The sequence below is a fragment of the Notolepis coatsorum genome, assembly GCF_963971535.1.
Source record: "Notolepis coatsorum genome assembly, chromosome: 9".
Classification (NCBI taxonomy): Eukaryota; Metazoa; Chordata; class Actinopteri; order Aulopiformes; family Paralepididae; genus Notolepis; species Notolepis coatsorum.
Window position 1 is genome coordinate 139,476,813 of NC_140173.1, and position 26,515 is coordinate 139,503,327.

At 42.3% G+C, this 26,515-nt stretch overlaps 2 protein-coding genes across 3 annotated transcripts in view; one reads left to right on the top strand and one right to left on the bottom strand.

Moving 5' to 3' along the window:
• col9a1b (collagen, type IX, alpha 1b) overlaps positions 1–9,277 on the top strand; it is a 55,151-nt gene extending 45,874 nt beyond the window's left edge. For both annotated transcript variants that reach the window (XM_084321624.1, XM_084321625.1), the window contains 9 exons: positions 1,097–1,168; positions 1,742–1,777; positions 1,907–1,951; positions 2,205–2,237; positions 2,743–2,889; positions 4,310–4,364; positions 6,435–6,623; positions 7,514–7,591; positions 8,885–9,277. In XM_084321624.1, the coding sequence (XP_084177750.1) occupies positions 1,097–1,168; positions 1,742–1,777; positions 1,907–1,951; positions 2,205–2,237; positions 2,743–2,889; positions 4,310–4,364; positions 6,435–6,623; positions 7,514–7,591; positions 8,885–9,078 (849 nt within the window). In that variant the 3' untranslated portion in view covers positions 9,079–9,277. The remainder of the gene's footprint in view (positions 1–1,096; positions 1,169–1,741; positions 1,778–1,906; positions 1,952–2,204; positions 2,238–2,742; positions 2,890–4,309; positions 4,365–6,434; positions 6,624–7,513; positions 7,592–8,884) is intronic.
• Positions 9,278–19,880: 10,603 nt separating this feature from the next.
• The window catches only part of LOC311234781 (uncharacterized protein), a gene marked incomplete at both ends in the record, with an annotated part of 68,616 nt that continues 61,981 nt past the window's right edge, over positions 19,881–26,515 (bottom strand). Inside the window, 2 exons of the mRNA XM_084322025.1 lie at positions 19,881–20,005; positions 24,415–24,492. Of these exons, the coding sequence (XP_084178151.1) occupies positions 19,881–20,005; positions 24,415–24,492 (203 nt within the window). The remainder of the gene's footprint in view (positions 20,006–24,414; positions 24,493–26,515) is intronic.

A 26,515-nucleotide genomic window follows, 5' to 3' on the forward strand; every position in this document is an offset into this window, starting at 1 on the left:
GTTTCGGGAACAAGCTCATATGCACGAAGGATAGCAGCCTTCACAGTATCATACAGTAAACTATCTTCTAGGGAAAGTGTTGACCAAACCTCTTGGGCTTTACCAGTCAATTTGACCAATCAACAACATCATTGCTAAATAGAGAACAAGGCTAGGCTTCCAATCTTTTTTCTTGGTGAATCAATTAAATCAAAGACTGGAACAAAACAAGTTCAGAGTATCGTCTTTGTGGCCGGCACAAAGGCCACAGCTGAGCGCTTTCTTTGGATCCTAATGACTACATTGTGCTGAGTGTCAGTGTTTGTGTCTCATGTCCTTCTGTGTGTCTCAGTGTTTGTGTCTCATGTCCTCTGTGTGTCTCAGTGTTTGTGTCTCATGTCCTCTGTGTGTCTCAGTGTTTGTGACTCAGATGTCCTTCTGTGTGTCTCAGTGTTTGTGTCTCATGTCTTCTGTGTGTCTCAGTGTTTGTGTCTCATGTCTTCTGTGTGTCTCAGTGTTTGTGACTCAGATGTCTTCTGTGTGTCTCAGTGTTTGTGACTCAGATGTCTTCTGTGTGTCTCAGTGTTTGTGACTCAGATGTCTTCTGTGTGTCTCAGTGTTTGTGTCTCATGTCTTCTGTGTGTCTCAGTGTTTGTGACTCAGATGTCCTTCTGTGTGTCTCAGTGTTTGTGACTCAGATGTCCTTCTGTGTGTCTCAGTGTTTGTGTCTCGTGTCTTCTGTGTGTCTCAGTGTTTGTGTCTCATGTCTTCTGTGTGTCTCAGTGTTTGTGTCTCATGTCCTCTGTGTGTCTCAGTGTTTGTGACTCAGATGTCTTCTGTGTGTCTCAGTGTTTGTGTCTCATGTCCTCTGTGTGTCTCAGTGTTTGTGACTCAGATGTCCTCTGTGTGTCTCAGTGTTTGTGTCTCATGTCTTCTGTGTGTCTCAGTGTTTGTGACTCAGATGTCCTCTGTGTGTCTCAGTGTTTGTGACTCAGATGTCCTCTGTGTGTCTCAGTGTTTGTGTCTCAGATGTCCTCTGTGTGTCTCAGTGTTTGTGACTCAGATGTCTTCTGTGTGTCTCAGTGTTTGTGACTCAGATGTCTTCTGTGTCCTGCAGGGCCCTAAAGGTGACCTGGGTCTCTCTGGCCTCCCTGGACCCCCCGGTGTGCCTGGAGTGAAGGGAGAGAGGGTAAGAGACAAACCTCGCATTTTCCCTCCCAACAGAAACCACGCATCAAGACGCGGTGCCCGGTGGACAATTGAACGCTGAAATGACAAAGATAGAAACCTTGGGCTAACCTTGGGTCCTTTGGCTATGATTTGACTTCACTGCTGCCCTGACATTTGACCTGGTGGGAACATGATAGAAATGTGTCGTGGATTCAGTGCATCGTTGACGTTTCAGAGTCGCTGTTGTCACTAACAGCCATAAGGCCCCAAATTACGTTACGAGGCTCTAGGCTACTCTCATGTTATTCACAGAGAAAGAAAGGGGATTTTGCTATCTCATTGAATAAACACCGTCTAGTAATGTGCCTGCCTGCCTGGGTAATAACAAAATAACTAATACAGCTCCACAGCCCCCTCTAGTGTTAGAAATGAAAACATGATATGAGCCCCGGAGAAAGGCCTAACATAATACTATTTTATAATTCATTGTGTCGTAAATGTTTCAAAAAGCCAGTTGTAGATCCACTATAGTGGGGTGAAGAAGAGTTCATTCACCAGTTGACATGTGCTGTTTTCTGGACTCTCCTTATAGGGAGAAGGTGGAGATGGGGGACCTAAAGGAGAGCAGGTATGGAATCCAGAATTCTAAATGGCCGTTCTCTCTGCCAGTGGTGCTATTCTTTTGACTAACATTCACATTTATTTCGATGATCCTTCGTCAACTCTCTTGTCATCTTACGTGTTTTTGTTTTCTTAGGGAGATCCGGGAGCTGAAGGAAACCCTGGAGACAAGGGTGAAGTTGTAAGTAGCTGTACAGTCGATGACGTGGCTACAGTGTTCATCTATACTACAGTGTTCATCTATACTACACCACAGTAGTGTACAGTCGATGGCTACAGTGTTCATCTATACTACACCACAGTAGTGTACAGTCGATGACGTGGCTACAGTGTTCATCTATACTACACCACAGTAGTGTTGCCACCACAACACTTCAAAGACTTCCCTTTTAAACTGACTTCCTCCACCTTTTGTTTTGTCGTTTGTCTTTTAGGGTGATCTGGGCGAGGCTGGACCTAAAGGAGCAGTGAGTTCAACCAGACTTGACCTTCAGCCTAAGGGGGGGGGGGGGGAGGGGGGCATCACCGACACAGATACTGGTATCGATACTGGGACGATGAAACGGGGCGTTTTTGCGAACGAGCCACTGCATCGTGACGGCAATCAAAACGAAGCCACTTGATTCTCAGCACAGTTTCAAACGGAAAGACGCTATAGATCTTTATGACGGTGGAAAACAGATTATATTGAGATAATTTTTGTCCAATGACCCCGAACTAATGGTTTAAATCTGTACCGTTCTGTGAAAGTAATGGATCAGCACGTAAAGCATTGAGTATTATATTGTCTTATATTATGTCTTATATTATATTGTCTTATATTATATGTCTTATATTATATTGTCTTATATTATATGTCTTGTAATACTTATCCAACACCAGCCGTGTCATTTTTATCTCATCTGATGTGTTCCTGGATTCTCTTCAGTGGCTGATTTTAGAACCTTCTTCTCTCTCTCTCTCTTTCTCGAGGTTGGCAACCCTGGCGAGGTCGGCATCAGAGGACCCGAGGGAGCTCGAGGCCAGCCTGGTATCGAGGGACCCTCAGGAACACCCGGACCACGCGGATTGCAAGGAAACAGGGGCGCACCCGGAATCCGCGGGACACAGGGTCCAGCGGTAAGTCTTAAAGCCCTACGCTTCTTTTTGGGTGGTGTCCTCATTGGGAGACGCAGCTCAACCCTGTATGTCGACCTTTTCTTTTATCGATATGCAATTAACATTATGTTTTGAAACCTGCGTATTCAAATGATGAAGATTCTGAGTATAGAGTAGCTTTGGGTGTAATGGTCTTAATGATTGATTCAAGATTCAAGAGGTTTCTTGATTGGCATCCCCATGCTCAATTACAGCTCACAAGATGCTACCATTGGTTACACATATTTATTGCAAAAGAGAGCCATTTTTGACCACTCAAGAATTGTAAAAGATCCCTCCAAAATACCACATTAAAACACCAAGACCTTGAGGAACACTGATTTGGTATAAAAAAAAAAACAGATTTTTGTCTGAAAATGGTTAGGAAAACCCCACTTATTGCCTTATAGCTAGGCTTATTATACTATACATCCTCTGACTGGCCTAGATCTCTAGTTTCAGGTCGTAAAGTTTCATGAAACTATGATTATCCTAGAGGTCACAATAGGTCATCATTGTATACAGTGAGGTCATGTTTAAAAAAGAAATGTCACGAGATCAAGTCATACCTATACAAGACTGGACCCCAATATGCAGAAAAAGCAAATATATAATAAAAAAGAAATGTTCTATTTCATGGTTTTGGCCCAAAACAGCATGGCACTAGCATGGCTGTGAAGGGGACACTGGTTTCCTTGAGCCCATTTTCATTCTGATATCTTGAAGTGAGGGGTCAAGGGAAATGGCCACATGCCCATTTTCTACCCATCCAAAGTAGTTTAAGATACGATAAGAGAAGATATTCCTTTATTGATCCCCTTGGGGAGATTCAGGGAGCAATATCTACCCCTTTTCCCCCAGTGAGCTATGGATTCCTGCAGTTTCATACGATATGACTACCTTCATGCTAGCTTGAAGGACAGACAAGCGGCCTGCTAGAGCCTGTGAAAGACAGCTAATCGATTGGACCCGCTGGTGGGCCCGTCAGTCTAAGGGGTTACGGGTTAGGTATGGAAAATCACATGATAGATAATCCAATTGATATATATATCATATTGAACAGCAGCAGGGTCATAGGAAGTGTGACAATAAATTCCACATTGGTGCAATAATGAATTTCCCCAAGGGGATCAATAAAGGAATATCTTATCTTATCTTATAAATAAGTGTACGTTGGAGCCCTGCTGCCATGTGCAAGCTGTTTATTCGTTTATTTCATAGGAATTTCCAAAGATTTCACCAATAGTTTTGTGAGAATCAATCTAGAAGACAACAGAATTGGGTAAAAACACATGAATAGGATAAGTGATAAATATGAGTATATCACCCCCAATGACACAATGACACATCGTTGTATATTCATGAATACACGTCGTTTTTTGTTCCCCCCCTTCATCTCCAGGGTAAAGAGCCGAGCGATCAGCACATCAGACAAGTCTGCATGCGCGTTATGCAAGGTAAGGGCAACCGATATAACACACTGACCTCCATAAATCACCCCCCCCCCCCCCCCCCGTGCCTCGTTTTCCTTGTCTTTTAAAGTATTTTCCCCTGGTACACCTTATTATTATGCAATCGTTCCTGATGTTCACACCTCTGTTGTTCCCCGGCGCCCCCCTGGGTGTTTTTCTTTCTTTCTTTCTTTCTTTATCTATTTATTTATTTTTGATGATAAAGACCCAGAGTGTGAAAAAAGAAAGACAGTCTCAACAACCAGCTGGAAGAAAACGCTTCTACCTGTTTATTTGATGGATGAAAAGGGGCCCCGGGATTTTCTTTATTTTTTCAGCCATTTATATTTATATATATAAATGTATATATACACACACACACACATTCTTTGGGGGGGGGGGGGAAGTGTTTCAGTTGTAAGCCACAGCCTTTGTTCTCTTCCTCCTTTGCTGCTCTGTGCCTCCCTGGTCCCACAACTCGTCTCCTAAACTCATGACTTTTTTATACCCTGTGTGTTAAAAAATTGATATCACCTCCAGCAGACCTCGCCGTTCCAAGTGAAAAGAGTCTGGCAGGAAAATAAATCTTAGACAGGAAGAAAAATTGTATAAAATAAATAAATAAATAAAAAAAAACAGCCAAGCAGCCAAAGCAGACACATGCATTTTCATCAGCAGCAGTAGTGGAGGTGGAGGAGGTGGTAGTGGAGGAGGAGGTGGTGGAGGTGGATGTCGTGGTGGAGGAGATGGTGGTGGTGGTGGAGGTGGAGGAGGAGGTGGTGGTGGTAGTGGTGGTGGTGGTGGAGGAAAAGGTGGTGGTGGTGGTGGGGAAGGGGTGTGGATGGGGGCTTTGGAATCTTTAAGTGTAAAATACCACACATCGAGGAGAGAGCCATAAGAGATTTATATCCTGAGAACATCAGTTTCTTTTGGCTCTGGCGCTGATTGCCCTGGAATAAGGAGTGTTTTATTGACTGTCAGCTCAATTTACCGCAGCTCTGTTGGATCCGAGAACAGAGTGGGAAAACAGATATGAACTCAAATAAAAACAGAAAGGCTCAGGAGGACCATATGATGACCAGAGGTTCAGCCCGCTCTGTTTCAATCCCACCTTGAGATTCTGAAACCATTGGACCGATGTATTGTATTGTATTGTATTGTATTGTATTGCAAATTACACCATTGGAGGGTCTGGAGGTTGTAAGATAACTCAAAACTATGATTCTTGTCAGGGGACCACCATGGAAATAAGCCTTAGAGCTTCACTGTGTTATCCTGGCTCTTCTTTTTATAGGCCTATGCACTTACTGCCCTGGCACAGCTGGTGTTTTTCTTTTTCTTCAATCAATCAATCAATCAGTTATGCTTGGAGACAGTTTTGTTGAAAACTTAAAGCTGCAGTAGGCAATTTAGGATAAATTAGCAAGAGTGAGTTTACCTACCCAGCGGAAATAGAGCTCTGCATCACTTTTCGAACACGATGGTGTTCTTAGTTTGACATCTGATTGGCCAAAAACAACAGCTCCCTGCTGCATCAAGTCAAGTCAAGAGTTTTATTTGTCACGGCATACAAGTATACAATGAAATGCGGGTGGTCTTGCCCGCAACGATGTGCAATACAGTGGTACAACATATAATAGAATCCAATAAAACAACATTGTGCAATAAACAGGTAACAGGTAACAAACAGGTAACATGGTGTGACATCTCGGTATCTGTACATAGTTATTTACAGAGCATATAGGACATGCTAGGTAGCTTTGGTAGTGCAATACACTGTACTAATTTAAAGTGGCCTTTCCTTTCCATCAATAATCAATCAAATGTTTTTGGCCTAAAGGTAAACTCACCCTTGCTACTTTCTCTGAAGTTGCCTACTGCAGCTTTAACGAGCATCGTCTCTCTTTTGTAGTTTCTTTCGTGTGTGCTCAAAGTAAAGAGCGACAGGTTTCATCTTCCCCTCTCACCCCTGGGAGACGAGGCAATCACATCCGACCGTTGTCATTGTCAAGTGCTAGTGTGTTCATCATTATCTCTCTCTCTCTCTCTCCCTCTCTCTCTCTGTGGTCTAACCAGAACAACTGGCCCAGATGGCTGCCAGTCTGAGGAGGCCAGAGTCTGGTGCCGCCGGTCTCCCTGGTAAACCTGGACCCCCTGGTCCCGCCGGTCTCCCCGGAGACAACGGGTTCCCCGGACAGGCTGGTACCAGAGGACTTCCTGGACTCAAAGGGCCACCTGGAATTTTCGGTGTCAAAGGACCTAAAGGTGAGGATGATTAGACTAGATTAAAATGTAGGGATGTTCGATATTGGCTTTTTTACCGATACCGATATACCGATATTGTCCAACTCTTAATTTCCGATACCGATATCAACCGATACTGATATATGCAGGGTTTCCCCCCCCAAAAAACAGAATAATTTCAGGTAATTAACATTACATATCTCTTGTTGTGGAATTACCACAACATTATGCATACTTTTGACAATAAATGAAATCAGAATTTGTTCTTACTTGCTTGCCTGGGTAAATAAAGGTTATAGAAATGTAATTATTTTTATTTTTTTTTGAAACCCGATACCGATATTTTCCGATATCACATTTTAATGCCGATATCGGCCGATAATATCGGTAGGCCGATAATATCGGACATCCCTATTCAAATGTATTGTCATTATACATTTATACATCATACAGCACAAGTACAGTACAACCTAAAGAAGTTGGCATCTAACCAGAGTGCAAATGTAACAGTAAAGTGCAATAGTAATATACATGTACAAGTGATTAAACTAGAGTTTATATAAATGAGCACTACTGAGTAATAGTGTTAATCAGATGTATGTACAGTGTTATAGTATTATTATGTACAGTGATAGAGCACAGCACGGTCGGGATGAACTCACTTTCGATTCACTCCATTCGGGAAATGGATTCACGTAGGAATTTGAATGGTTAAAAAAAAATTAAACGTTTGGGGTTTTACATGTTGATTTACAAACTGACCAAATTGAATGTGAACAGATGCCAACCCACTGGATGACCGATGAACTAAAACTGACGACTCCGGACGGCTTCGTTTTGCTGTCCGTCGACATCCGTCATCATTGCATATTTCTATTGCATAATTAAAATTGTGTGTGTTTGTCTCACAGGTGAACTGGGCGACAGAGGTACCAGGGGCCCCACAATGCGAGGACCCAAGGGCCAGCCAGGAGCTCCTGGCCTACCTGGTGAGTAGCTAACATTAGCTGCTGCAAATCTATGGTTGTCAAAACTGCTAGATCAGTGTTTTTCAAACTCCCAGGCCAGCTAGGGGGACCACTGGCAGTCCCTGCCATGTTGCAGAGTGGCCCTTGGCTTAGTTGGCCGACATAAATATAGGTAGTTTACTACAGTATGTGATAATGCAGAAAGACCTTTTTAAATCGAGTGCTTACCAAATATTTCAGGAAATAGCAACATGGTAAAAAGCATAAAATCAATTAATTGACTAACAAACTTGTGGTCGACTAAGACCAAATCAACCAATTATTTGTCTAGTCGACTATTAGGGAGCAGCCCTAGTAGATATTATAGTATACTATTTACTTTTTAGTTTTTCTCAGTTACTACGATTTCCTTTTGTAGAAATGTATTGTATAGTATTCGTTTATAGGTCCAATCCATGATGGAAGTTAGCCCACTACTGGCTTATGTTCACTTTTTTGGGGGAGGTTTATTGGGTTGAGTACATTGTTTGTTTGATTTTTTCACTCTGAAATTGATTATTTGAGCTTTTGATAACTGACCTGACAGTATTTACTAGCTAAACATGAATTTTACATAACTTTTTGATAACTGAACTGGTTATCACAACGATGGCAGTACCATTGCTTGCTGGTACCTGAACCAAAAAGACAAGCATTTACTAGTTTCACGAGACCAACAAGATTGACCAACTAGATGGAATAGGATAGTATATATTTTTTTTTTATCCACTTTTTCTCCCATTTTTCTATATTTTTCTCCCATCCCAATTTCGTATCATCCAATTCAACCCTCCCCTGTCACGGACGCTGTTTCTTGCCTCCCACAAGCCGGCTGCAATGTGGACTAAGTCATACATAGCACAAGTCCCCTCCGATACTCGAGGTAACAGCAGTCGCATCTTTTCACCTGCGCAGCTCGATCTCTCAGTGGCGAGGAGTAACGCGTGGGAGGCTCACGCTGCCCCCGACACTTCCTGATTCTACTGCGCAGGCGCACCAACCGACCTGTAGGAGTCGCTGTCCACAACGCCCGATCCCCACCCTTCAGTTTCCCTCCCCGTAATACGGCCAATGTGTATTACTGTGGACGACCAGCTAAACTGAAAGCAAATGTGGAGCGCTGGGCTCGAACTGACGAGCCCAGCGTCTCCAGCATTTCGTGGCGAGTGCCTTGCCCACTACGCCACGTAGCCGCCCTGAATAGGATAGTATATTATAAGCATCTAATAGTGTCGATAGTATCCCATAATGATTTTGTGTGTGTCCCCCCCCCAGGTGAGCCAGGGAAGCCCGGCTACGGCACGGACGGGCGGGACGGTGAGCGGGGACCTCCCGGTGGCCCTGGACAGGGGGGCGTACCCGGGTCTCCCGGTTCAGCCGGTCCCACCGGCTATTGTGACCCCTCGGCCTGCAACCTCCATCCCGGAGCCCTCCAGGACTCCTCGCTGAAGGGGCCCCCAGGGAACTAAGAGAGCCACTTTGGGAGAGAGAGAGAGAGAGAGAGAGAGACACACAGAGGGGCCAGAGACACACACAGAGACAGAGACATTCAGAGAGACCGATGGGACGGACAACTCCCTCGGAGCGGTCTCGAGTGAGAATGTTTAGCCACACGGCCTCCCGCCCCCCAAGGAGTCCTCCACTTCAAATTGAAAGAAAACACAACTACTAAAATTATGTTGTTTTTATTTTATTTTTCACACGCTGCAAAGTCCATCTTATTCTGGTGTAGCTGTCCCCCCCCCCCCCCCCCTTTCCTTTATACCTGAGATGTTCTGTTACCTTTCAGAAACAAATGGGTGCTCGCATTTCTAAGACGTGATTATTATGAGCAGCGATGGCATCAGTGAGCCGTGATGTTTGTTTATCCAACTTTCAACCCACTTGCATTTTGCTTTTCTTTCCTCCTCTGTTTCCCGCCAATAATGTCCAATAAAAGCTCCTCCCCCACCAGTTTCTCACAGGAACGTCCCCGGCCGGAGCAACAGCTGAAACCCAGGAGTTCTTTTTCTTTTCTTTTGCATTTTCATTTCTTTCCTGTGCCGCATGTATCGTACCGTGTACCAAAGCTAAACCTGCTGAAGCCAGGTTTCTACAGAACGAGCTCTGCCATCCAAAAATAAACGTAAAAAGGAGAGGATAAAAATGGACAGGACCTTTTTTTTTTTTTTGTCAAACCGACTTCAATGTATGCTGTAAATCTCTGTAAATTGTTATTGAAATGTGGTTAATTATATTTCATACAAAACAACCGTAACAAATGTGAGATTTGTGTCTCATTGTATAGCGAGAGAACTGGCAGTTTTTTGCGTAACATATATAGTAAATGGAGCAGTCATGTTTGCTCAGAATCATTACCTCCAGAAATCTAGTGTTTTTTATAATTTATTCTGTGTGCTGGTATCATTCGAGGGTGATAATATAATTTGTAAGGATATAAGAAGCGCAAAATTTTATTGTTTTTTTGTATTATTATTTTGTTCACCAAAAATAAAGCCAAAAATGTCAAAAGTCGATTTAAACAAACTACTTATTTAAAAATTATGCTTCCTGTAAAACCTTGGATTTCACCTCCTTATTCCTCTCTCAGGAGGCAAAATTGCAATGCAAACAATCACTGTTGTAATAGCAGGACCAGCATTGTAACCCATACTTGATTAAGTAACTTTGCATGAATAGTGATGGAGATTTTTAAAAACTGTTTATTAATTTAATATACAATATTTGAGTGAAAACAGTGTTTCACGTGATGGCACATGTGGAACAATGACAGCAATTGGCCATGCACAGAAATGCAACATTAAAATAAACAAATCACCAACATAATTTTGAGCTCTCGTGCATATTTGCAAACAGTTGTAATCAAATATAATGGTGCTGGAAAATACCACACATTTCCAGTAACAATCATGGGATCATATTTATTGCACACGGTTAAGGCAGGCAGAGTGAAGGATGTAAAGAAAGTGTTGTAACATATAACCCCAGATATCTGGTAACCACATAGTACACACAATTTCAGGGACAAACGATACTGTTAGGGATCGTGTTGGTAGAGGACCCAATAGCAGAACAGAACGAGGAGAGGATAGGTAGATAGGCAGACGAGACGTGGAGCCAAGGGTGAATTGTAACAAAAAGGTATTTTCTTCAAAAATGGGCAGTAGCAACAAACAAATGATTTTCCAAGGGCAAGAACAAAAACTCAGCAAGGCTGGCAGGAAAAAGGATTGCAAAAACTAACTACAAAATAAACACTAACCAAAAACGTACTGTGACGTGAAATCAAAGACGAGCAGCAACAAAACATGGAACACTAGAATACACTTACTATTAAACTGGAGCACGACAGAATCAGGAACAGTGGACAAGAACACAACAGTAACAACGCAAGCATCAACCAAGGAACCGAAACAATGAACCCACAACAAGGGTAAGGAACACACACCAGATATAGGGGGAACAGTTAACACTAGAGAGACAGCAGGGCAATTAGCAAAACGAGACGCACGTGGGGTGAGACAACCAGGAAGGAAACACACAAGAAAAATACTGAACACTGTGACTAGACTGAGTAACATAACAACCATACAACCACACAAGGAACCACTAAACAAGGAACATAACAATTAACAGGGGAGCAAGAGACTAAGTAGCAGGGGAAGGGCACAGAGAGACATGTAGACATCAAAGATACACCAGTGCACCAGGAGGGTATGCATGAGGGAGATAAGGGGAAGTTCAGATGAATGTCCAGCAGGGGGAGGTACAGAGTGAGGAGCATAGTTCATGAGTGGAGGACTATTGTTCATGGGTGGAGGGATATTGTTCATGGGTGAAGGACTATTGTTCATGGGTGGAGGTGGGGAGGAGGGAGCAGCAGGCGAAGCCTGGCCAGGAAATGATGAACCCTTACAGTACTACCCTGATATCGACACCGTCTACTCCACCTATATGCATAGATGTAGTGTTTCCACCACTTGCTTTTCTCTGTGGAGTGGAGCATAGTGAGGTTTACGGGTTAATTTAAGTGTCATGAGATGTGTCTGTATGGATACAGAAGCAGTCGTTGATTTGTGGTCACCCAAGATTCACCCGAGGTAGATGTTGAACAAAAACACTTTCAAACATGTATAACTGCGTAGTAGAATGCCATGAACACACATAATTAGCTGCATGGGAATCAAACAAGTGGAAGACAGAACGTTTCAGACAGGCGTGTCTGTTCCTAATTTCCATGAGACCCGTACTGAGGCGCAATCTCATCATCGCGTTGTACACCGAGTTTATTAACACGGAACACTTGAGCGCAGATTAGATTATATCAGGCAGCTATGACGTTGAATGGCGTACTACATTACCATCATAAATAAAGGACACAAGCGTGAAAGGAGATGAGATATATACATCGCCACCGCTTTACAAACCATGGTACAGACAACAAATGACTTTTTCTAGAAAACAGATGAGTTGATTGTTAAAAGACCATTGTTGTTAACTGACGACTTTTAGCAGACAATTGACGCTCGCAAATGGATACTGGGAACTTGACAGCTCGAGAGGCACTATGGGTTGCAGTCACTTCTGTGTCATTTTGCGTCCCCAGTCTAATAAAATTTAATATAATACCTACAAGGAGTAGGAGGGATGTGGGCGGCTGGGTGGCGCAGCGGAGATTGCGCTCGTCACCAATGCGAGAGACTCCGGTCTCGAATCCAGGTGTCAGCATTGCCTCCGGCTTGGGCCAGCCGTCACACTAACTCGTTTGGCTGAGTTAGGGGGAGGGAAGTCGATGGGGTGGTAATCGGGCGTTGTGGACAGCGACTCCTACAGGTCAGGTCAGGGCGCCTGCACAGCAAAAGACAGGAAGTGGTGAAGGCAGCGTGACCTCCCACACGTTACACTTCACCAATGAGAGTCCGCGCTGTCAGGTGAAAAGAGAGCCGCTTGGCTGTCTCCGCATGTGTCGGAGGAAGCATGCGGTAGACCTCAGGGCTCCCTTGACCGACCAGTAGGGGGCACATGCGCACAACGACCAGGTAGGGGAGGGGGGAATTGGCATAACGACTAAATTGGGATGGGAGGAAAAAGGACAGAAAAATCAGACGAAAAAAAATATATAAAAAAAAATAAAAGGAGTAGGAGGGATGGACACGTGACATTAACCGCCATTCTTCACCTTCAATTATAATCACGTGCATTTTAGGACGCAACAAGAACACGTGGTCAACGTCTATATTGACAATCTGTTTTGACATACGGATATAGTTGTTCCTGTCAGAACAATTGAAGGTTGAAAAACAAAACAGCCCAGTTCACCACATGCATTCTTTTCTTTATCCCCATATCATTCAAATTACTTTAAAAGGTCAGCGTTATTGTCTGGAGCAATAATAGCAAATAGCCACCGACCTGCGCCTTGGAAGACAGAAATCACTGAGGTGAACACAAACAGCAATCTGATGGACAGATTGATGCCAATAAAGAAAACAAACCTCCCGACCACCTCAAGACATCTGCGTATCCAGCAGGGGGCTCTTTCAACTCACAAATTAAGTCAGCCGGTAGAGCCTCCTGCACATACCAAGATTGAACATTCCTCTGTATTTCTGCCCTCTTATATAACGGCCCGAAGCATTTTACACAACATAACAACCATTCTGGCATAAACCAGCGATTTTTTTTTACATTTGTTTGAAAGTGAATAGAAAGAGGCCACTTATATTCTAAATGTGTTGGTATTATAAGAGATGCATAACTGGGTCTCATTGATGTGAGACTTGAGAATAAAAATGAGCCTCCATGAGAAATCACAAAAAAAATTCAGATACACCCACATAACTTTTCAAACTTTAATCACAGCAGAACAGAGAAAAAAAAAGAATGGCATCTCTGACATTTAAAGCCTTTTTAAGTAAAAAAAAAAGCTGGGAACACAGTGTTGTTTAACTGAGAGTTGTAGAATGGTAGCATCCCAGTGATTGTTGACATAATAGGCCAACTAGACATTCTGATGAAGCTGCTGTAAATTAACTTCCGTTTTGGAAGTGGTTGCTGTATAATCAATCCAAATCATAATGGAACAATGCTACACAGCATACAGTATATCTGTAATGGATGGTATTGGATAATTATAGAACACACAGCACTTTGAGTACAGTAGATAGGCCCTGATGAGATTTGTAAACGTCACTCATACCAAGAAAGAAAAAAGGTCATTCAAGAATTCATTTTACAAATAGAGTAACGTATCATTGAATAATCGAAGGGTTATACAACTTAATCTTTTTTAAAGTTAGGGTTATTATTTGGTTAAAGAAACATTTAATCTTGAAGTGGTTCAGGTGTGATCGGAGTCAGCCTGCAGTGTTGTAAATGCATTTGTGGACGGATAGGACCGCCGGTCCTAATGGATGTAACAGAAGTAATGGCTGGTCTGCTTGTCTAATGGATGTCTCTAGTATATAGATGGGTTTCCGGATAAAAGCTGACCGTGTGCTTTTAGCAGAGCTGTGCACGATAAAAGCCGAGGCTCGATGAAAGGCCTGTTATCTCTCAGAATACGCTGGGATGTGAGTAGAAATGCAAACCGACTCTAAACCGCGAGATACAGCAAATAAATAATTCAAAATCCAGTTTTAAGACACACACACACACACACACACAAAGAAGAGATCAAATAATGAAAAAAGGAAGGCAAAGTAAAAAGATGTGTACAGTGACGCAGCAGCGCCGTGCTGGTGAGTAGAAAACAACTAGTATCAGAGCAGAAGGTTGAGGACAGTATTGTAGAAGAAGGAACAAACCAAAGGTTCAAGTACATCTCACGAGTAGAATTTCTTCTCCACCAAAAGAACAAACAAACAAACAAACAAACAAATTATTCCGAAGTAAAAAGTAGTGTAGTACGTCCGATATCCTGGCATGGTTGAAAAACAAAAAATATACACATAAACCCAGTTCAGGAATCATCATACACAACACTATGTAAACAATAACAACCCATGTGACACACCTATGAAGAAGACCAATAATGACATCACTGAGTGTGTTTACATGCAGGTTCAGATATTATTCTGCAATAAGCTCAAGGATCCCTTTTTTTTGGTCCCATGTCCCGTTTACAAGGACCGACATAAACTCATATCTTGATAAAGAGAAACCTGTTTAGACGGAAACGCTAGCAGGTGAATCCGCAATTTTTGCCTTTCGTTTATACGGAAACAGCGTTTTTACGGGGTGAAACCGCAAAAAAGTGAGACTACCTTCCAGGGTGGAATTCCTAGAAACGATAAACCTTTGCGCTCTCATCTAAACTGTCAAACCGCATAAAACGATGACGAAAGGGTTGTCAAGGCTCTCGTCGCGCGTACTGCTTACATCACAGGCATGCGCCAGTAGCCTAGAAGCGTAAACAAAGCATGTCTGATTCTATCCATGGCGATCACCTGAAGGCTACATTGGCAGTACTTTTAAATACACAAGAATCTGTCCCGCGGCTATCGCAACTATTAGTGACTGGACCCACTGTCTGTGAGTGACTCTGCTTTGGTCCAATCACATTCCCCACCCACAGTCTGCGAATCAGAGGCAGAGTAGGGCGGGTCTTCACAGCACGTCATGTGACATATGCGCCAATCGTGTGACAGTGGGGCTCAGTCGTCTCGAGTCGCTACAGCGTCGTCTGCACGCAGAATTCCATCCCAAAACGCTAGTCTAAACGCAAAATTAAAAGTGAGACCGTAAGACGACTTTTGCGGTTTCTGTTCAGACTCTGTCCGTCTAAACGTAGCCTCATATCTTGATAAAGAGAAACCAAGATAAGGCAGCTGGGATATAATGTTATTACCAAGGACAGTAGTTCCCACAGTGGGGTCACCAGAGGTCACCCAGGGCTCCTCCTCGAGGGGTCACCAGAGGTCACCCAGGGCTCCTCCTCGAGGGGTCACCAGAGGTCACCACCCAGGGCTCCTCGAGGGGTCACCAGAGGTCACCACCCAGGGCTCCTTGAGGGGTCACCAGAGGTCACCCAGGGCTCCTCCAGGGGTCACCAGAGGTCACCCAGGGCTCCTCCTCGAGGGGTCACCAGAGGTCACCCAGGGCTCCTCCAGGGGTCACCAGAGGTCACCCAGGGCTCCTCGAGGGGTCACCAGAGGTCACCACCCAGGGCTCCTCGAGGGGTCACCAGAGGTCACCCAGGGCTCCTCGAGGGGTCACCAGAGGTCACCACCCAGGGCTCCTGGAGGGGTCACCAGAGGTCACCCAGGGCTCCTCCTCGAGGGGTCACCAGAGGTCACCACCCAGGGCTCCTGGAGGGGTCACCAGAGGTCACCCAGGGCTCCTGGAGGGGTCACCAGAGGTCACCCAGGGCTCCTCGTGGGGTCACCAGAGGTCACCCAGGGCTCCTGGAGGGGTCACCAGAGGTCACCCAGGGCTCCTCGAGGGGTCACCAGAGGTCACCCAGGGCTCCTGGAGGGGTCACCAGAGGTCACCCATGGCTCCTCCTCGAGGGGTCACCAGAGGTCACTCAGGGCTCCTCGAGGGGTCACCAGAGGTCACCAGAGGTCACTCAGGGCTCCTCGAGGGGTCACCAGAGGTCACCAGAGGTCACCACCCAGGGCTCCTCGAGGGGTCACCAGGGGTCACCAGAGGTCACCAGAGGTCACCCAGGGCTCCTCCTCGAGGGGTCACCAGAGGTCACCCAGGGCTCCTCCTTGAGGGGTCACCAGAGGTCACCCAGGGCTCCTCGAGGGGTCACCAGAGGTCACCCAGGGCTCCTCGAGGGGTCACCAGAGGTCACCAGAGGTCATATTGTAAACGCTCCGTTGATCCATATCACAAGGATATTGATCAGGACACAGGACAGATGCATATAAACAGCTTATCCAGAATAAGATCTTAACTGGGACACAAGGCATTATGCAGAATACTTTACGCATGTAAACGCACTCATTGTCTCCAATAGGAGAACATAAATCTTCAATGTCGGCCCCAATGCATAATTGAAAACGCAAAAGTGAACCGTGTACATCATTACAAAGACAACACGCGCTTGTAATTAGAACGTCGGGTTCCATTGCAAGCTCTGTGACGCCAGAGACACGAAACCACTTATTCAACGTCCTCAGAAACCAAAACAAGGTTTAAAGGGACCTCACACAAGAGGGCATACCTCCATTCAATCATAAAGCATAGCGCTTCTGTTAAATGAAAAAATGTAGCACTTCTGTTAAATAAAAGTTTTGCGGCTACCTTTCAGAAATGTCTGAGGAAAGAAATAAAGAAGAAAAGTCCTGAATTTCATATTAATAACTGTGTATTTAAAACACAACAGAAAAGGAGCTCTGCGGTGGGTCTTCAGTGTAAAATGAACAGGTGCTCTTTAGTCATAGGCGTTTGGATCAGACCGATTATATTTCACTGAGTGTAAAGACATAACCAGGACAAGAAAGGGAACCATCCATGGAGGTCCAAGGTTTTTAAAACGGCACTCGACGGCTACTCCTAAAACTGCACAGGGTGACCAACAACAATCACCCCAGAGGGTTTGTTGGCAATGATGAGAACAGCAGCAGAACGACCGGAGCGGAAATGTGAAAGACAAGAGTGCAGAGAAGCAACAAATGCATGAGGCTTTACAAAATAATTTTCCAGTGATGCAGAAATGCCCACTCTCATTGTGTAATTCGTTTGGCTAATCAAGCTAGGTAAGCTAGCTAGGTAATGTTTCACTTTGCCCTTTCCGTCGCTTTCAGTACAAACAAGCCACAACAACTGTATGTTTACATTGTGTTGTTGTAGCCTACCTAAAGAAGACTGCATTATTTCTGAAGGCAGAGTGCCGCTTTATTAGAAAACAGGCCTTTATTCTAATATGGCAAGGAAAAGGATACAAAATGTAACATCTCAACATCTTAATGTTCATTTACAGTAGGTTTCTATTGTTTTCTTTGCCATTCCGGAACCGAGGCTTTTAATATTCTCAATGAGACAGGGAGTGCCATGGACCAATCTTCTTTGGATATGTCTTTGGATGGTCTCTTCACTTAAGACTGGTTACTGTATGCGTTTACACCCATGACCTAACAGCTCTGTGTGAGTTGTGAGTGCGTCCAATAAACCACAGGGCTACTGAACGTTCTCAGGCAGTACAAGACCGTGGGAATCATGGAATGTTCTTTCAAACAAAAACATGAAAATGACCAAAACTGAAGGTACTGTACAAGGTCTTCAAGAAGGAGCAGCAGTGAGATACACAACATAATAATAAGTATTATTATTATTAACTACATTCTGTTCACACGGAACACTTTGCACTTGATGTATTTTTTTGTCTTTGATATTTCACGGACACTACTGACAGTAACAATGGCAGGGTGTTCTACTAGTATGGAGCCATTAGTGTTGTTTTGGTATGTTTTATAGAAGCTATGGAGTGACCCCTCACCAAGTCACCTCGTTGGTTTGCCAGAACACTCCAGTACCCACACATAGCGCTCACCCCTAAAGGCAAAATCTCTGATTAGACCACTAATTCCCTTTAAAACGTTTTTTTTAAGTTTGATTATCATGCACAATACAAAATTAGCATCTGATTGACTGGTTTGGAAAAAAAATATTGTTAGTAATCCAAGCTCTAGGAATAATAGTATTACAGGATATTCATGCTACATGTACTGGAAGTAAATATATTATTTTTGTGTTAGACACTGCTCCTGCACTTTGGTTTGCATAAACAGTTTAAAAAGAATATTATTCTCTCTCACATGCAGACACACAAAAAACTAGATACTGTATACTCACTCACTCACGCACACACACACACGCACGCACGCGCACGCACACACACACACACACACACACACACACACACACACACACACACACACACACACACACACACACACCTCAGATTGACTTTTTGCTAAGGCTATGACATATCTTGAAGGCTGAACAAAAGTATGTGCATAGCCATGCCCATTAACAAGGCATAAAAACATTAAGTGAACGTTTTCAGACAAAATTTAACTCAGAAGAAACAATAAACATAATTTCATGGTCTCGTCAAGACTTAATGAGAATCAATATGGAATGCATTAGGGTCGCAGTAGGCGACAATAAAACAAGAAAATAATTTATAAGTACATCACAGCAAAAAATATATATATAAAAAAAATTGTAATGATAACAAATAGATTTCTATTGCATTAAAAACAAATCCAAAAGCCATCAGTGAAAACGGCAATTTCATCTAACTGCCACTGTCATAATATGAACATTAAAGAAAGGCAGTTATTGAGTCATTCCCATGAAGCAGAGCTTGAGGTGGTGCGTAGGGGGTTATGAATCAACAGAGATCTCCCTAAATGATACGAGCACAATTCTGCGACCACAATATGACACTATTGGTTTTGTGAGACCCTATAAGATGCAGTGATACAACCATGTATTCAGGTAGATTTTCAAAAGAACACAGAGCATCCGTCTCTGGTGCCCAAATTGGCACCAGCAACCGCAACACTGTAACACATTCATCTTGGCTTGTTGTGCCTGTTATATTTGAATGTGTGCGTCACACAACAGCAACCATGTCAACTCAGCTAAATATGCAATCGTATTTCACTGGGTTCCCCGGGTGTTGGCTGGCTACAGGGCGCACAGTGGATAGTTTAGTTTAGCGCGGATATCTTAGCCTGGATATCTTAGCCTGGATATCTTAGCCTGGATAGCTTAGCGCAGATAGCTTAGCTCAGATAGCGTAGAATGGGGCGCACTTTTAATCTATGTTTGCGTTTTTTGTGAAAATCTACCTGTCTTTCCACTGAGCCCAGTAAATATGTGAATTAATATCCCCCATCAGGTCAATGACATGTGAAAGGTGCCAATCATACTTGGTAAAAAAATCCATGAATCAATTACCGGATGAAATTCAGACTTTCAAGCAATCTTTCAATAATCTCTCTCTCTCTCTCTCTCTCTCTCTCTCTCTCTCTCTCTCTCTCTCTCTCTCTCTCTCTCTGGTACATAATTTGAGAGCGAACATCATGAAAGTCGTTTCAACAAAAAGCTTTGAAATGCATCCGATGGTATGTCATCACATATTGATACAATATCATCAGGTGGATGGATGTATGGTGATATTATACTGTATATTGATTTCCCCCCCGTCAGATGTAGGGCTGTCTTCTCCATCCTGTCCCACGCCTGCAGGGCCCGTCTCGGTACTGTGGTGCTCATCATGGAGCCGGATGGACGGATTCGCTCGAGTATGCTAGCCGTTCCTCCGAGGTTGAAAGGACGGAGGAGGGACACAGTCACCGGGGTCACATCGCCCCCCGCTGGGTCCGGGTTGCCCCGGGAGGCCAGGCGGGCCGTGAGAAGCGATGCCGGCGGGCCCTGCACAGAAGAATTATTCATTCACTTAAACCGTTTTTTTTTTTATCCACTTTTTCTCCCATTTTCTATATTTTTCTCCCATCCCAATTTCGTATCATCCAATTCAACCCTCCCCCGTCACGGACGCTGTTTCTTGCCTCCCACAAGCCGGCTGCAATGTGGACTAAGTCATACATAGCACAAGTCCCCTCCGGTACTTGAGGTAACAGCAGTCGCATCTTTTCACCTGCGCAGCTCGATCTCTCAGTGGCAAGGAGTAACACGTGGGAGGCTCACGCTGCCCCCGACACTTCCTGATTCACCAACCGACCTGTAGGAGTCGCTGTCCACAACGCCCGATCCCCACCCATCAGTTTCCCACCCCCTAATATGGCCAATGTGTATTAGTACGGACGACCAGCTAAACTGAAAGCAATGTGGAGTGCTGGGCTCGAACAGGCGAGCCCAGCGTCTCCGCATTCGTGGCGAGCGCCTTGCCCACTACGCCACGTAGCCGCCTCATTCACTTGAACTGTTACAGTAACTCACCGAATGGAGGACGGACGCACAGAGAGAAAGAACTTCTACTGTTCCAATCAAAAACAGGCTGCTCCAAATCAGCTATACTACTGGACCCCTTCTGTCTTAAAATACACCACATATATACACTGTATAATATACATATACATATATACATACATACATGATACATGATACATATATATACATACATACATGATACATACATACATACATACATACATACATACATACATACATACATACATACATACATACATACATACATACATACATACATACATACATACATGATACATACATACATGATACATACATACTTACATACATACATACATACATACATGATACATACATGCATACATACATACATACATACATACATACATACATACATACATACATACATACATGATACATACATGATACATACATACATACATACATACATACATACATACATACATACATGATACATACATACATACATACATACATGATACATACATACATACATGCATACATACATACATACATACATACATGATACATACATACATACATACATACATACATACATACATACATACATACATGATACATACATACATGATACATACATACTTACATACATACATACATGATACATACATGCATACATGCATACATACATACATACATACATACATACATACATGATACATACATGATACATACATACATACATACATACATACATACATACATACATACATACATACATACATACATACATACATACATGATACATACATACATACATACATACATACATGATACATACATACTTACATACATACATGATACATACATGCATACATACATACATACATGATACATACATACATACATACATACATACATACATGATACATACATACATGATACATACATACTTACATACATACATACATGATACATACATGCATACATACATACATACATACATACATACATACATACATACTACATACATGATACATACATGATACATACATACATACATACATACATACATACATACATACATACATACATACATACATACATACATACATACATACATACATACATACATACATCTTACATACATACATACATACATGATACATACATACTTACATACATACATACATACATGATACATACATGCATACATACATACATACATACATACATACATACATACATACATGATACATACATGATACATACATACATACATACATACATACATACATACATACATACATACATACATACATACATACATACATACATACATACATGATACATACATACATACATACATACATACATACATGATACATACATACTTACATACATACATACATACATACATGATACATACATGCATACATACATACATACATACATGATACATACATACATACATACATACATACATGATACATACATACATGATACATACATACTTACATACATACATACATGATACATACATGCATACATACATACATACATACATACATACATACATACATACATACATACATACTACATACATGATACATACATGATACATACATACATACATACATACATACATACATACATACATGATACATACTTACTTACATACATACATACATACATACATACATACATGCATACATGCATGCATACATGCATACATGCATACATGCATACATACATACATACATACATACATACATACATACATACATGATACATACATACATGATACATACTTACTTACATACATACATACATACATACATACATACATACATACATACATACATACATACATACATGATACATACATACATACATACATACATACATACATACATACATACATACATACATACATACATACATACATGATACATACATACATGATACATACATACTTACATACATACATACATGATACATACATGCATACATACATACATACATACATGATACATACATACATACATACATACATACATACATGATACATACATACATACATACATACATACATACATACATACATACATACATACATACATACATACATACATACATACATACATACATGATACATACATACATACATACATACATACATACATACATACATACATACATACATACATACATACATACATACATACATACATACATACATACATACATGATACATACATACATACATACATACATGATACATATATACATACATACATACATGATACATACATGATACATACATACATACATACATACATACATACATACATACATACATACATACATACATACATACATACATACATACATACATACATACATGCATACATACATACATACATACATACATACATACATACATACATGCATACATACATACATACATACATACATACATACATACATACATACATACATACATACATACATACATACATACATGATACACACATACATACATACATACATACATACATACATACATACATACATACATACATACATACATACATACATACATACATACATGATACATACATACATGATACATACATACATACATACATACATACATACATACAGATACATACATACATACATACATACATACATACATGATACATACATACATACATGATACACACATACATACATACATACATACATACATACATACATGATACATGATACATACATACATACATACATACATACATACATACATACATACATACATACAGATACATACATACATACATACATACATACATACATACATACATACATACATACAGATACATACATACATACATACATACATACATACATACATACATACATACATACATACATACATACATACATACATACATACATACATACATACATACATACATACATGGTGGAAAATGGCTGCTTTTTTATATAGCGCTTTTATAGAGAATAATTTGAGAAGTCATTGAGGACCTACACTATCACTCCAGTGTTAAGATGCCAGTCCTGCCTCACACTTCATGTGTCTAGACACGTACTGTAGGGGGCTGACTTTAATCTCCAACACACACACACCTCAATGTCATACGTAAGGCGTGCGGGATATAAGGTAGCTTAACAGGATGCCTCGTTGTTTTCAATCTAAATCTCTGTTTCTTTACTAGGCACTTGTTACACTGCAGAAAACAAGATTCTACATTTGTCCTTCAGACTAATTAAAGCAGAACAACGGCTCCTTACAGCCAGCAGTGCCTATTGCTCTCCATTTGGAATGCTAAAATGTTGTTTTCCAGTTTACTGGCACGCACGCACGCACGCACGCACGCACGCACGCACACACACACACACACACACACACACACACACACACACACACACACACACACACACACACACACACACACACACACACACACACACACACACACACACACACACACACACACACACACACACACACACACACACACACACACACACACACACACACACACACACACACACACACACACACTTGACTGAAATGTGGGGACATTACATAGACTTTATGTAATTTATGATATTCCGTGATTAACCCTGACTTTAACACTGACACTAAAATAGCTAATTTAGGATGTCAAACACGTCCTGATTTGATGGAACACATTCTGATTTCAGGGTGTGTATTCTTTAAATTGGTCCAGATTTGTCCACATAAACCTACATATGCCCCCCCCCCCCCACACACACACACACACACTAATTATAAGTCTATAAGCGCAAAAAGAAAATCTATAAAATGTCAATGTGAGGCCGCTTTGGTCGGTTGATTTGGGCCCCTCCAGTCTTACCTGGTGGTCCTGTGGGGCCTGGGTCTCCTGACAGCCCCAGACCCATCTGTCCACGCTCTCCCTTTTGACCCCGGTATCCTACGGAGAGACACAACATACAACAACACAACATAAGGTGATTGGCCAATTCTTGAAGAAAGGGGCAGAGGTGTGGAGGCCATTCGTACGGAGTCTGAGGTAAGTAGGATTAGTAGGAATGCCAGGTGGTGTTACTGTGTCACGATGGAAACTTTACACTTTACGTTGAGTGACTTATCTTTACACTTTACACTGAGTATCTCAGGATGTTACACACTAGCTAAGCTAACGTTAGTTGGTTGGTGCGGAAATGGCTAGAATGCATCCAGCCTGGAAGAACAACCCACTGTACTCAGCAACGATGTGGACTATTGGAGAAGAGAAACCTAAATGACGTCACAGCAGCTTTATGAAACTCCACCATACATATCACCAGAATTATCAAGTAGCCTAGTGTTAATAGGGTACAGTAAGTGTGAGGGTCACTAAAATAAAGCAGAATACCGTCAGCATACAAAGAAACTACATGATAATTGTGTCCTGTTTTTATTCCTGAGAGATGTGATTTTTACAGCAAGAGGTTCTATGGCCAGAAGGAATAAGCAGGGGGATGATGGGCACCTCTGTCTTGTACCACAATACAACAGGAAGGGAGATGAGGTGATCATTTGTTCTCACCATTGTGGAAGGTAAACTGTGAAGAATTTAAATCCAATTAATAAAGGTGGGACCAACATTAAACTTAGCTAAAAACAGAATGTGACGATTCAACACGGTTGAATGCTTTCTCTGCATCCAGAGAGCCCACTGCCTAAGGAGGGGTGTCAAACTCAATCAGCAAGGATTTAGCAGGCCAGACACGCACAATAATACCTAAAAAAAGGTTTTCCAGCTTAATTTGGTTTATCTATTTAATTTGTTCTCTGGTACCTCAATGAATACAAGGGGGGTTGTTTACAAGGTGGGTAAGGAGGCATCATTTATGGATTATTGGCTTATCATATATATGTCTTTTATTCATCCACAATAGTTTGTCAGATTAGCAATTCTAGGTTAAACTGGTCCTGGACTTGGAAAACTAAGTGGAACACACACATGCACACGCACGCACACACACACACACACACACTAGAGCTGTCCCCAAAGCCTGTTTTTGGGATTCGAACTTCGCCAGGGTTTTTCGAACGGACGTTAGAACCATCGTTTTTAATCATGCAAAAATGTGTTCCTAAATCATTTCTCTGGTTCAGTACTGTCGAGAGAATATCGTGCAATTCAGAAATAGGTTGAAATAGAGATATTGGCAATGTTGAGTGCTTTGAAATGTTCTCTATATGTCTCCTTATTTGCAAAACTTAATACGACTTGTAAATGTGTTAATTATTGTTCGATTGTCCGACAGTATTATTTTCCTCGCTGTGTGAAAAAACGACAGTTGTGTCTGAGGGGGGTGGAGTCTGAGGGGGGTGGAGTCTGAGGGGGGTGGAGTCTGAGGGGGGTGGAGTCTGAGGGGGGTGGAGTCTGAGGGGAGTGGAGTCTGAGGGGGGTGGAGTCTGAGGGGAGTAGAGTCTGAGGGGAGTGGAGTCTGAGGGGAGTGGAGTCTGAGGGGGGTGGAGTCTGAGGGGGGTGGAGTCTGAGGGGGGTGGAGTCTGAGGGGGGTGGAGTCTGAGGGGGGTGGAGTCTGAGGGGAGTGGAGTCTGAGGGGGGTGGAGTCTGAGGGGGGTGGAGTCTGAGGGGGGTGGAGTCTGAGGGGAGTGGAGTCTGAGGGGAGTGGCTACTCGCACAGAAATGAGAGGAGATGTACCAAAATCCATCCATCCATATACCAGAGAAACATTAATATCTTTGGAACCGTTTGTGTTCAATTGTATCTGAATCGGGAGATGATCTTCTCTCCGTCACAATTGAAATTGTATTTCTCTGTCGCACAAAAGCTGGCTGGCAGTCGCATTGAATAATCTACTCCAGTACGCGCTGCTCCGAAAGTCTGTAAACCTGTGCATAACGGAGTATAGAGAGAAGGCTCTATAGCAGCGGTCCCCAACCATCGGGTCGCAGACAGGTACCTGGCCGTGGATCATTT